The 13963-nt window shown below is 40.6% G+C and overlaps 1 protein-coding gene across 12 annotated transcripts in view; it reads left to right on the forward strand.

The window, feature by feature from the left end:
* Positions 1–13963, forward strand: part of KLF12 (KLF transcription factor 12) — a 236064-nt gene that overhangs the window by 210733 nt on the left and 11368 nt on the right. For all 12 annotated transcript variants that reach the window (XM_069009020.1, XM_069009059.1, XM_069009064.1 and 9 more), the window contains one exon: positions 2391–2548. In XM_069009020.1, the coding sequence (XP_068865121.1) occupies positions 2391–2548 (158 nt within the window). The remainder of the gene's footprint in view (positions 1–2390; positions 2549–13963) is intronic.

Genomic DNA, 13963 nt, shown 5'->3' on the forward strand with positions numbered 1-13963 from the left:
GTGAAGCTCTCAGGGGATGGTGGCAATACTCATCACCTTCTGTGGCTTACTCAGTTATTTTCCCTCCTGTGGGATAGGTAGGGTCCTACACTTTTTAGAAAGAGGGAGCAATCCAGTTAAGAAGCAGCAGCATTGATTGTGTGCCACCTTCATGGCACTGCTCTGTGCCACCCTCTTCTGTATAAATATCCGGGAAAGCACAGAGCAGTTTCCAGCAGTGAGATCACTTTCTCGTATGTGACAAATAGCTTTTATGAGGTGCTGACTCTTCTCAAGGTTCATTTTGTCTCAGGGCTGGAAATTGCAGCAGCATTTTAACCTTTATCCTCCTCCCATTTAAATTAGCTGTACTATCCAGGATCTGAATGCTCTGTTACAAAATAGGATTTTAAGACAGCTCATAAGTTATATGCACCAAAAATGGTGCACAAATACTTATTTTTAAAGATCAGGATTTTCTGGTTTTGAGCACTGGAGAGTGCTCAAATGTTCAATATTAACATTTGATTTACATGTTTGTTTTTATTTCAGCTGATGGGATGTTTAAAAAAAACCCAACTGGAATAGTGAAACCATTCTCAGTGAATCGTCTAGCCCAAGACTTTTATTTGTTCTGAGATGCAGATGCTTAAATGCAATTCCTAAGCCATTTCTGTGAGAGCTAGACATATCAGTATTCGAATCATATAGTTAAAGTGCTAATGTTTCTTACTCTCTTGGGGACAACTTTTTGCCACTTAACTTAATGTTGATACTACGTCTCTCTGTCCTCTTCTCCATTTCAGGAATTCTCTGCTCATCTGTTTACATGCATTGTATTATAGGCAAAAATAATTAATCTGGAGAATCTCTTGCCTGAAGATGAAATATGAATATATGTTAAAAGAGTACTGTTCAGAAAGAATGTACTTTTTTTTTTCATTAGTGCTTTAAATTAGGATTGTACTGTGAAAATATTTAAACAAAAATAAAAATGCGTAATTTGTACTACCACTAATTCAAGGCTTAGAGATTTGTGTGCAGAGCATTAGAACATCAGTGAAATCACATACTAATGGTGTGAGATGCTTTATGCAAACTTTAAACCCCATTTAAACAGTCCTCAGCAAGTTCTGGAAAGCTGTAGGAGTTCAGTGTATGCCATAACAGCCACGGCTGTACAGGAGCTCCTCTAACAGGAGGTTGCAGGTCGGTGTTAACGGAGGCTCTTCCCAGCAGATGCATCAACACCAGTGCTCCTTTCAAATGCCTGTCTTAGTACTGTGGCTTCCCCAAAGGTTCGTGCTTTTCATTCAGATTGATCTTAAGAGCCTAAAAGAGCAGGTTGATGAATCTGTAGCCCATTTACCTTAAATGTCAATAAACCTGGGAAGCCCCAGAAACCTGATGAAGGCCAGAGTGGTTCCAGTACTTAGCTAAACAGGCTGGTGTAGCTGTGGGTGAACGTGATTGCTGTGCAGTGTAATCGTAGTGAGGTTGATAAGACGATCAGTTAATAATGATTTATGGCTGGGTAGTATAATTACTGACAGTCAATGAGGGTTTGGATCTTTGCCTTCCAACCTGATAATAATTTATCTGAACAAGCCAAATGCATTGCTGTAGCAAGGCTTTCTTCAAGTATTAGGTTCAGCACACATCATACTTAGAAACTCATGCAACATGACTTCAATGTTGTATTTTTAATTGCTTAAAATTAGGATAACTGATAGGCCATAGGACATTGCTGTAAGTGGAGTATCTTTGATAAGCATTTGTGTGTTTCTGTTTCTTGTTCTAATAAAATTCATTTATCAGTGGTCTGAAAGGAAATAAAATTCATTGGCTTGCAAGTGACAGATTGAGAATTGTTAAATGAGAAAATGGAAAAATCCCTGCTGCAGGGTGATCTGGATCTGTTACCAGTCTGTAATCAAGCAAACAACAGGTGTTTGGCCTAATGCGAGGATCCATAGTTCAGATCTGGGTACTGGAAACACTTTTTCATAAAAGGTTTCAGGCTTTTTATCTATTTAAACTTGTCAAAGAGAAGTTATGGAAGCTATATATAAACTTGTTTAGAAAACAGTTCAGTGAGCTTGTACCTGGACACATGTCAAATAGAAACAGAGCTCAGATAAAGTCAGGCTGCTTCATTATTGGAGCAGTATTTCAAGGATCATGGTGTTTTTTTTGGGCAATAAGCACTTCTAAATCAAGACTTCAGTTATTTCATACTGCAAAATATGCTCTAGTTCAAGCACTATTTGTGTCAAAATGTGGAAAGGGAAATAGTTAATTCATTGTTTATGTTACTCCAGGCACAGTCACTTCTGTTACAGCTGATTTTTGGGGCCTGGGATATACACCCCTCTCCTGCTTCATTTTTTTGCTTCTGTTCTGTTTTTCAGTTCAATTTCACCATTCAGTATTGAGAGCACAAGGCGTCAGAGGAGGTCTGAGTCTCCAGACTCCAGGAAGCGGCGCATCCATCGGTGTGACTTTGAGGGATGCAACAAAGTGTACACAAAAAGTTCCCACCTGAAGGCTCACCGGAGAACGCACACAGGTACGATTTGCTGGCCCTGTGCCCTGTGGTTAAGACAAGCAGGTTCCTTTCTGCCCAGTTTAGGGCATAATGAGCTTGTCATCCTACACTAAGAGCCAAAGGCCTGTACCTAAACAACAGAGATGTCTGTGAGTGCACTGGCATTCTAGTGCAGATCAGGAGTGTGCTTTTGAATGGAGCTTCCCTGTCATCCCCTCTTGGCAGCACAAGAGCGGTGGCAGGACAAACCAGACTCCTCTCAGATACAGAAACAGAAAAGTAAGGGCATACTTGCTGTGCTTCAACAAACAAAGGGTGGTCATTGCTTGGGACCAACTGGAGCTAGTCCAGAGAAAACCCTCAAGAAGAGCATACAGTGTGGTCCTGAATCTCCAGCAGCACTTTTTCCACTCTACAGACCTGTTTCTTTTGAAACTACTTGCTTTTACAGATGTAACCTTTGGATGCCAGGAGCTCCTGAAATCCTTCAGTCAATTCAAGTGTAAACTCAAGTCCTCAGTATGTCTTTCTGGAGGCTTTCAGAGGCACCTACCCCATACTGGAGAGGGAAGTCATCACTCTATGAGAATTGGTTGCACTAGATCCCTACAGCAGAGATGCAAGAGAAGTGCCTAGAGGAGCTGGGTCCCATTCAGGGGTGACCATACTTAACATTCAACCAATACCTTGTGTCTTTACTAGCTTTATGGGCTGTTAGTGGTCTGTATGACAGGCCTGTAAGGGTAGCTGAAGCAGTGATGCGTGATAGTTCTAATTTTATTGTGGATAAACTCAGGAGCAGAAATTCGAAGTTATCAAGAGCAAGTTTAAAAGGGAGTTGATTGGATGGCTAGAAAGGCAGTGGACAGAACACTCTGAGCCTCAGTGCTATTCCTTACTCTGATGCTGATTATCTTAAATTTATTGATCTCTCTGCTCTCAATGGACTTCAGCATTCTTGTAGCTCCTTGGAGGAAAGATGGTGTTTACCCAGCATGTCGGACAATGTTGTAGGAAAGATGGTGTTTACCCAGCATGTCGGACAATGTTGTTCTTTGCTGAGAATCTGCTGGTGCTTTCTGTGATCTGTGATTTGATGTACTCTAAAGAGTATGAGATATTATTTTTAAAATTAAGTGAAGGCTTCTCTGTTTTGAGGCCACATCTCCATCACTCCTTCCCCTATGTCTTTTGGCCGGTAGGACTATTGTTTTGTTTCCTTGTTCAGAGAGGAATTTTGAAGTCTCCATCCTAATATCCCCTACTAAAACAATTTCTGTAAGGTAAGAGTCCCTTCCTTAAACAGCAGAAATGTTCGGGTGATCTAGAAATTTCATTGCATTTCCCCCCAAGCCAATTTTCCTGCTCTCTTCACACCTTCCCATTAAGATGACCCTTCTGCTGTCTCATTATTTGTCATGTCTTAATTCTTTTTTCTTTCTCCCTGTTCTTTTCCATCTTAAATGTGGTTTTTCATCCCTACCCTTCTAATATCTTTTATATACCCTTACCCTTTCACCTTTTTCTGTCAGTCTTGTTTTACTTCTTTTATCCCAGTCTAACCCTACCTCTGTCCCTTTCCTTCTCCCTTCCCGGATTTCCGCGTTGTTTCTTTTCTTGCCTGTATTGCCCTTTGAGCATTATATGGCTGTAACAAATTCAAAGACAGAGAGCCCAACAGAGAAGAACCATAGAGTGTTTGGTTTGTTACAAAAATACCATTTATATCTGCTTATACCACAGGGAAGTCATTCTTCTCTATCCTGCCAGACTGGCGACCAGCCCAGGAGTATAAGCAATCATCGTGTGAGTTACCAGACTAGATGTGAACAACCTCAGAAATGTCGCACCCAAGTTAGCCCAGAAATAGAGGAGGCTCTTTTTTGCTGTGACATTTTAAAACACTGAGAATTACGTTTGTCAGACATCTGTAATTCTTCAGTGATCTCATGGGGCAGACCAGCGCTTGCAGGTAATGCACCCAAATCAGTGTTAGGTAGTCAACATGACTGAATCGCAGGTTGTGCACTGAGGGTGCTCAGAAGTAGGCACTGAAGGCTTGAGAGGATGTAGTTAATCCCAATTTAAGCATCTGTAGCTCTCCACCAGCACGAAAGGAGCTTGTCTACCTGCTGTAATCATAGGATCCATCTCCCCAGCTGTGGTTCCCTGGCAGCTGGATGTCAAGGCTATGCTATCTGTCTGGGATCTCTGGGTAGTCAGAGAAGAGGGATTGGCACCTCTGGGGCATGTTATTCCCTCTTCAGGTATACCCAGGGATTGGCTTGCAAAGGTGCTTCTCTTTCACTGCTGAGTACAGAGGAAGCCCGGATACCTGCCAGGCTGTGAGCTGGCTGAATGAATTCCCACGCCAAAAGACAGCTGCCTGAATTATTTTGTAGTCATGCTGGAAGTTGGTTTATTATTTCAGGGAAAAAGAAGAATAACATCAAACCAAAACCCTTCATTAAATGGTTGGCTGATAACTGCTTTATATTGACATTGCAGCAGGTATGATGAAAGAAGTGTAGTCTAGACAAATGGTCAGTGCTGAATTTAGCCAGTGGATCCAGTGAGAAAATCTGTGTCATGCTGTTAAAATTAAATGTGTTTTACAGGACACTTCTGAGTTCTTGATAAGAAGTCGATATATTCAGACTTACACGAAGCATTGGCCATGAGCGTACTCCATGTACTAATCTCATCTTGCATTTTTTATCTTGGCCTTTAGTTTTGCTTCAGGTAACAGAAGTTAATTACTCACATATGACCCACAGTAATTAGTGCAGTTTTGGATAAGTATAGATGAAGTATGACAGCTATGTACGCAAGGGTGAGCAAGTTTCAGTAGGAAACTTTCTGAGAAAAGATCACAGAAACTCAGCATTGCATAATCTGTACCTTACTTTTTTTTTAGGCAGGCTGATCTTGCTGACAGTTGTTTACCTAAGCAGTATGTGTTTGAGAATTTTTTTTTTTTTCATTTACTCAATGATCTTAAAGATCTTTTCCAACCCACATTTTCTTTGCATAGCCACTGAAACATTGACAGTAGTTTGGACACAGGAGGAAAAACAATGTGGTATTTTAACAGGATGAACAGATTTGTTGGTTGGAAGGTGCACTTCTTTTCATCCTTATGAAGAACAGAAACAGAAATATTATAGATGGTAACAGTTAAATTTAATTCTCTTGGAGTAACTCCTAGGTTTTTTAAGTATGTGACCATCTAGCTCCTCAATACTTGCCACCAGTGTCCTCAAAATGTAGTGTGCTGGTGTGGGCATGGAGTCCACTGGGGGGCGGACTTGAATTACATATTGTCTCTCTGGCTAGGAAAACTGCAAGTGAAACCCCTGATAGATAGAGCATCGCATAAATCACAAGCACTGGTATTAAATTTCTCTTTCTAGTATCAGCGTCGTGTTGCTGTTTTGCCAGATCATCAGATAAAGCTATCAGGAGCTATCGGGTGTGATGGAGAGCCTTCGGGGCTCGCAGGCAATCTCACAGCTCAGGTTTATCAACTCTTTCAGCAAGCAGAAACTGTGAGAAATTGGCTCACTGGACTTGCATTGAGTTAGTTTCTGCTTCAGTGAACTCAAAGAAAATTACTAATGTGTGACTCCACAAAGGAGTAATCTTTAAAAATGGGAAAACCAGCAGCCATGAGTTGCATTCCCGGTTTGTGTTCATCTGTGTTGCACTTGGCACAGGCGCTGGTGCTGGCCCCAGGAATGGGGAGAGTGTAACTGCTGTTTCCAAGGGGTCTGCACCCATGCAGCCCTGGTGGGACTCACCTTCTTCACTTTGCTGCTTTTACTTTGAAGGTGGAGAAGGAAGCAGTCATAATGCTATTTTATTATCTGTAGTGGCTATTTCAGGCCTTTTAGACAATACTAAAGTTGCCACTGACACTTCTGGTAGGACAGCTGAGTCCTCAGTACAGACTGAGTAAATACTTGTTCTATCCACTGTGTGAACATCTAAACATCTGAAGTTGCTCATGGTTAAATCCAGTTCTAGCTCATCATGGCTACCCCCTTACCATATGGAGAAGGCCAAGGAGTTTAAAACATTGTGTGAATCATCCTGAGGAAGTCAACAAAGAAAGAAGATGCCTGCTTTGAGGTTATGTGGGACATAATTTTACAGTGTCTGAAACACAAGGGATTTGTTCCCTGACTCTCACCTCCACAGGATTTTCATTTACTGTAGTAGTAATCAGCATTCTGTATTTCTGTGCAACCTTATTTCAGTTGTTAGTTTAAAATTGCTGAAAGAACATGACAGTGCGGCTTTCTGGGGCCAACAGCTGCAAAAGCCTGGGACTTTCCAGGTGGCATGAAGTGGGAATGGATTTAATCCATGGGTGTAGGCACCATATATCCACAGGCATTGCTTTGCTCCTGCCTCAGAGGAGTGGAGGAGGCCAAGGTCTGTAACCAGAGCACTTTTGTGGGACTCAGATACTGGGCTGCAACTGCTGCTCTTCATCCGTGAGCCCCAGTTGGCAGTGGGTCTGAATCACCCTTCTCAGTCTGCTGCTGCAGGAGAGGGGCTGCTCTGTCAGGCTCTTACAGAGCCAGGCTGAATATACCCCCCAAGCCAAGTGAATTTTTTAGTGTTTGGTGCTTTGTCCTTGATCAACGCCTATATCATTCCTGAGAGATGAGAGCAAATACCTTTGCCACAGACGTAATGAAGCCTATTTGTCAGTGTCAAGGGGTCTTCAGCAGTGTTACATGGAGACAGTAAACATCTCAGAAGTACAGATTTGTACCTGAGAGAATGACAGCATTCCCTCCCCAAGATGTTCCTTTGTAGCTGGGTTGAGACACCACCCTAGAAGAGAGAGGACTAGTGAGTACATGGGTGTTTTATTTAGTCTGTGCTTTTTCAAACATTGCATTCCTCTCACTCACTGTTGCTCCATATATTATTTTAATATGAAAGGGCCCCTGTCATTAGTCTTTGTTCACATTTTCCTTTGAGCGCTTTTAGAGTGGACTTAAAAAGTCAGAGGCACCAAAAAAGTTATTTTTGTTCTGTAAGTTTTAAAACTCCATTCATTACCTGTTGTTTTCTTAAGGTCTGTTTAATGCCTTTTGCTAACTATAAGTTCCAGAGAGATATTTAGAGGTTTGTAATCCCTTTTTTAGACAAATATTGGGAAGAAGCAACATTTTTAAAATAATCTGTCTGGATTTTACTTGAGCTGTGTAGATATTTGGTCTGTAACACCTCTTTGTCACCTACTCGCCAGACTCACTCTTCAAAACTCCAGCTTTCCTTTCTCATGTTCTATGTTCTCCCTATCCTTGAGCTCTTCCTCAACCATGAAAATCTGTCAGGTGAAAAAACCTCCGACAGCAGGTTCATATGCTGTTTCAGAAACTGGGAATTTAAATAAACAAAGCAAATTACTTTGCTTTAAGTAAAATAGGAGGTTCTATTTGTATTGGGTGATGCTTTTATTTTTTAAGAAATGCTTTCTTTTAGTGTTTTAAGATTTACTGCCAGTTTCAATAAACAGTAGAGCCTTCCAATGTGAAAACGAATATATTTCACAGAAGTTTTCCTTTCTAGCTTTTCTGCTCTTTCTTCATGCAGTTTCTCTTCAGAAGATAAACAGATAATTTAATAAATGAAACCTGAGCCTATTCCCATTGCTGTGGCGGGGTTGTTCACATTTCAGGACAGAAATACATTTAAAAGCAGATGTCTGCTGGTGCAGTATGTACCAGGGTGTAAGGGCGGGCTCACCAAAGCCACCACAGCCTAGAAAGGTGATGTGGAAATGGGAACCTCTGGATGTAGTGAGATAGTTGTCTGAGTCCAGCTAGTTACAGGCAGGTGTCCATACCAGAAGGAGCTTGTACATCCAGTTCTCTTCTAATAGCTGCTCTGTGGAAAGTTAAATGATTTCATTTTTGGCACATTTTGCAAGCTCTGAATTCACCTTACACATGGGGAGTCATTCCTCTGCATTGTAGGTCTGATGCTGTGCCGATATGGAAGGGTGCCCGTGTGGTTATTCCAAGGCACTTTGATGGGAAAGCAAGTCTAATTGCGTCTGTGATTACTTTCAGTCTCAAGGTTATGAAAAATATTTGCTACAGTGCCCCTTGACTTTGTAAATATGGGGTGCATATGTGTTTTGTCTGTGTGTGGCACGAGGGAATAATGATAATTTCATTATGCAGAATAAGATTTTCTCTAAGCCAACCATTTAGTACTTAATGCTCTACCTCCAAAGAACTGCAGTTCATCTGAGGTCTCTGGCATGATTGTGGTCTACCATGTGTAGCCCTGAAGTGCCATGAAGGCAAGAAAGATGTCTTTACTCTCACTACTTCCAAAACACTTTCCCAGATGTTGCACCCAGACCTGGAGGAATAAATGCACAGGACAGGATTTCCAACTCTTGCAGCCCACTCAGTCCCCAGCAGAGGGAACAGCAATTTGTTACTGGTGGTGCCCCATGTCTTTTGAGAAGTGTATCTGAAGTTGCTTGTGCCCATCCTGTCCTTTGACCAGAAACACAGTCTTTGAAAGTGCAGCATGCTCAAAACTGCAAGTAAGCTTCACAATAGCCTTTTTAAAAATGTTTTATTTGGGTTTTCTTATTTCTGCTTTCTTTTTTTCACGCATAAAAGGAAACAAGAGGTAGAACCTGAAAATGACTGTTTTCAGTCTTCACTTTTTTGCAAATAAGCAGTTAGAAACCCGGGTAAATTCTACAAAAACTTCTTGTTTCATGGGAAAGTAAAAAGATCTGATGACACCTGTGTAGGATAAGGAGGTTTTTTCTTCACTTCCATGTTTTCTCCACATAGGATATGAAATAGTATTTTGGTCACATTAATGAACTTTCCCCTTGTCTCTTGTCATGCATATTTTTGTCAGTTAATATTTTTCTTTAGTATGACAGATATGTAATCTGATTTTTATTGGGATAAAAATTGGTATATCTTCTTTTGAAAAGTTTAATTCCATTTCCAGCTCATTTAAATGGGAGGTGGGTTTTTTAATGCTCTGTTTCTATACACAGCTCAGCACACCAGTGCCCATTCTCTGCTTGAGCCTGACTTCTAGCACAGTGCAAACAACAAATAATCAGTTGTGCAAACTGAGTGAGACACAGCTCATCCTTGGAGCCTTTTTGTTGTTTTTTGTTTGGTTTTTTTTTTTTTTTTATTTCTTTGGCAGGTTGTTGTTGTTGTTGTTGTTTTGGTTTGGTTTGGGGTTTTTTTTCAAAAAACAAAAGAAAGGTTTGAGTTTTATACTGAGAAACATGAGTATTTCCCTTTGATGAACGTGGTGGAGCAGTGCCTGGAGCATCCAGGAGGAGTGACAGTACCAGTATCAAAGGCAGATGGGTAGGGAAGTGTGGCTTCTGTGGTGTCTCCCTTGCAGTTACAGACCACAGTGAAGGAAAGTTGCTTTATTTGAGGAAGGCCAGACTAAAACCCAAGCCTGCAGCGTGCCAGTTAAGGAGAGTAAGTGTGCGGGTGCTGCCACCCTCCATACATTTGGCTGCTGATGATGTATGGATCTGTTACATCACCTTTCCCAAATACTTCAGTAAGTGAAGGCTGCTCTAAGAAGCAAAACCTCAGTCTTTTACCACAGCACTGAAAATTCAGTAGTCCCATATACTTGCTGTGGCTGTTGTGAAGAAGACAACTTCATGCCATCTTCCACCCCAGGTATATCTATAATATATATACATATATATATATATTGTGTATGTATATACACTTGACATACACTTAAAAACTTACATATATCCACCATGTCATACAGGAAACAAATTTCAGGAAGGTTACTAAAATGGTATTTTTCATTAACTGTTGGGATTTGGTCTGGCTTCTGGATTCAGGTGCACAGGAAGACATTTACAAATGTTTACATTTCCAAATGTTTTACTTTTTCTGTTTTTACAGGAGGTAAAATTTATCATTCTGCATCAGCAGTGCCCTTGGCAATGTATGTAACTAATCCTTGTCCCAGAGCATTAATTCATTCATATGTCACACAGTACTTGGTAGGGCCCATTGTTGGACAGTGTCTCTGCAGAAGCCCCAAAAAGAGAAAATGTGGAATTTTCTTGGATTCCTCCTCTTTCTTTCTTTTCTGTGCATGTGGTTACAGAACAGGCCAGAGACTGATATAATAGATTTCCCTTCGTAAATTACAGAGAATTGAATTTTGTGACTTTAGTCCCAAAGGCTTTTTGCTGGGATTTGTATTTAAATAGTGTCAGACTGGGGCAGCTGTGTACCTAGAGAGGCATGTGGGACAACAGCAGTAGAAGGAAAGAAGGAGAGTTGCTGAACTGGTACTGGTCTTGCAGAGGGAATGAGAAGAAGGGCCAGGATGGCAAACAGGGCCCAAGCTCATCAGTGCAGTGAAATGAAAAGGTATTTGTGTGTTTTGGTGTTAGAAAAGGACTCCCATCTGAATTATCACAGGTGGAGTTTGTAAATAATGAGTTCAAGGGCTGCTGAAGTGTACTGAAGTTCTATCTCTTCTTCTAGAGTGGAGGTTGTCACTGTATATTTGAACTGAAGAAATTGTTTTGTTCCCAGTTTCCACATGAAGAAACCATGTCCCTGTGCTTTGCCTAAGTCAGAGAACAAGAAATAAAAAAACCTGAACTTCAAGACGTGTCCCAGGCAGCACAGTATGTTCCTGTTCTGCTCGTAGAAATTGTTTTGCCAGACTTGCTCAACTGATACAAAACTAATCTCTTCCCGGAAAGATATTTTATTTGCATATTTTGACAATACTGAAACACAAAAGTCAAGTTGCCTATGTTCACCAAAGGGATAGAGTGAATTAATAACTGCATAAAGTAAATAATTGAATCGGATTTTTGCATCAAAAAGATTGAAAATATTTCAAACTTTTAAAGGGTTGAAGCTAAGATCTAGAACTTTCATTACAGAAAATAAGGTGTTCCTAATGTGTAAGTCATAGTTCTGCTGTTCACTCTTCGCAGTTTTGGGAAGGCTGATGCTCGCTGGTTTGGTTTTCCTACCTGCAGAATGGACTTGATACTTGTTACACAGTACTACTGTGAAGAGAGACTTTTATGAGGGATTACATTTTCCAAAAAGCTTTATAAGGCACTTTGAAGTTGTAAAGTGCTTGATAAGTGCTCTATTTTTACATTAAAAAATTATACTAATAAAGATATCACGTAAAATGTAAGAATTGTCAGTTTTCCCTTTCCCCTGTGTCTGAAAGCTAAGCTCCCCTCTTCCTCTGGGAGTGCCTGAGGGTGTTGATTATCAGATAGTGGTTTTGCTGTTAAAAGATTTCTTTTCTGCCTGAAATGTCTTATTTTTAGTAGAAATGCAAAATCTAATTAGCCATTATTTGTGGTTTTCCATGTATGATTTCTTCTCCTAGTGGCCTGTCAGTATGGGTGCAGTAGGACTGTCCCATATGCTTTAGAACAATTCTGGTATTTACATGGAAGCTGAAAACAGCTGACATAAATACTACACATTACATTTATTGCATAACATCTGGTAGCAGAAACCAAACCAGGAATCACCAGGAGATGTCCTCAACCCTGCAAAACTGCAGATCTGTTCGCTTTGACTACAAAATGTAGCATATCAGACATAGGCAGAGGCATGCTTGCTGGCTTGTCTATTTTCTTCCAATTTGTTTCGGGCTAAACCTTATGACCTCATTCTGGTTTTATGTGGGGAATACTTCTCCAGGAGTAGTGACAGTAGAAACTTGGGGCATAAAGATGTCTTTATGCACAGAACTGTGCATGTTCCACCTATTAAACTGTGACAATTTGACTAAAACCCACTGTATTTTGTGAGTGGGATGAGGGGTGTCATCTCCATGCCCCATCCTCTCTGGAATTACTACACAAACTATACATCAGGTTTTGTTTCCATGTGCTTTCTAACTTTGTCTTTCACAGGGGGAAGAAAGCTTAAACATAGAAAAAATCTGACTAGATAGCTAAACCTTTATCCCTGAACAGTCCCAGAAACAGATAGCATTGTAATGCCAGTTATGTTTATTTCCTCATTATCTCTTACTTCGAATAAAAGTGTTACCAGCATTTCAAAATGCTGCATACCATTGCAGGAAGGAGCTGCAGAGAAGTGACATAATAACTCAAGAGTCAGGGTGACAATACCGTATGCAGAAAAAATGGATAGATAGGGATGTCTGAAGAGGACATAAATAAGAAGGGACATGGCACTCATCTGTAATACCAGAAAGAGAGGGGAATTTCTGCCAGAGGAAGAGAACTGTTTACAGCTTGAGCACTGGGATATTTTCTGTCCTGGTAGTAGACAGTGTTACCTCATGGGTGCCAAGAGCCTGCTAAACTGCTGGGTAAATGAAACTTAAATAATACACAAATGAAAGGAACTGCAAGTGCGCAGGAAGTACATGGGGCATCTGCAGTTGTAGTAAATAAGGTTCCTTGCCTAAGGAATGAATATAAGCCCAGCTCTGTTTCCTGGAGTTCCAGAACAGTTTCCCTGCTGGCAGAATAACCCATAACTATTTACATGGTGGTTTTGTGGTGTCTGTCTTTGAAACATCTGCCATCAAATACTGTGATACCAACTAGTTGATGGGCAGAGGATAACTTCTGAAGAACATCCCACATGGGAAATTCTGCACGGCAGAGAACAGACCCTGGTCCCTTCATCTGTTACATGGCATGTCTTGTGCTGGTACCTACACAGAGCTTTTTTAATAAGGAATGTGGGAATGTCATTGGGTTATAAAGTAAAAGTTCAAGAGATTTACCTTCCTGGGTGAATGATCTTCCAGATGTCAGGGTACTTGAATAAAGATATGGGAAGACAGATGTTGGGCTGTGTGAAGGGTGGAAAATTTTGAAATGGCTGAACAGTGATCATTATTCAGCATTATTGATTCAATATTTGAAGGGATTTGGAGGATTTAATGAGCAGCAGTTGTAACCATGTTCTTAAGTGCGTATGTGAGAGGAGTCGTGGTAGGTTAGGAAAAATAATATGGTAAAAGTAATTAAACTAATTTGGATTGAGGCATCTGGACTACAAAAGGCATGGGTTTGGAGGGCTGTTAGAAATGGATATTGTGTTAATAGAAGATTGAAAAATTACTATTCCCATTTGGAGCATTGACTCATTCCTTCAAAAATTCATAATTAACACCCCCAAATAATAGAAAATACTCATTTTCTACAGAGAGCTGTCTAGAAATACTTTTCCATGCTCCAGGGTCCCACTTGTTCTGTGTAAATGGCTGTTGTGGTATACTGTTCACTATCCATATATTGCAGGACAAAGCTGAAGAATAGTATCGGAATTTCTCTGTTTTGGGATATTTTTGTCAGGTTTCAGGACAAAACATAAGAGCTCTCAAAGGCTGAAATAGAAGGTCAGCAAGTGTTCA

The sequence above is a fragment of the Aphelocoma coerulescens genome, chromosome 1 (genome assembly GCF_041296385.1).
Source record: "Aphelocoma coerulescens isolate FSJ_1873_10779 chromosome 1, UR_Acoe_1.0, whole genome shotgun sequence".
Taxonomy (NCBI): domain Eukaryota; kingdom Metazoa; phylum Chordata; class Aves; order Passeriformes; family Corvidae; genus Aphelocoma; species Aphelocoma coerulescens.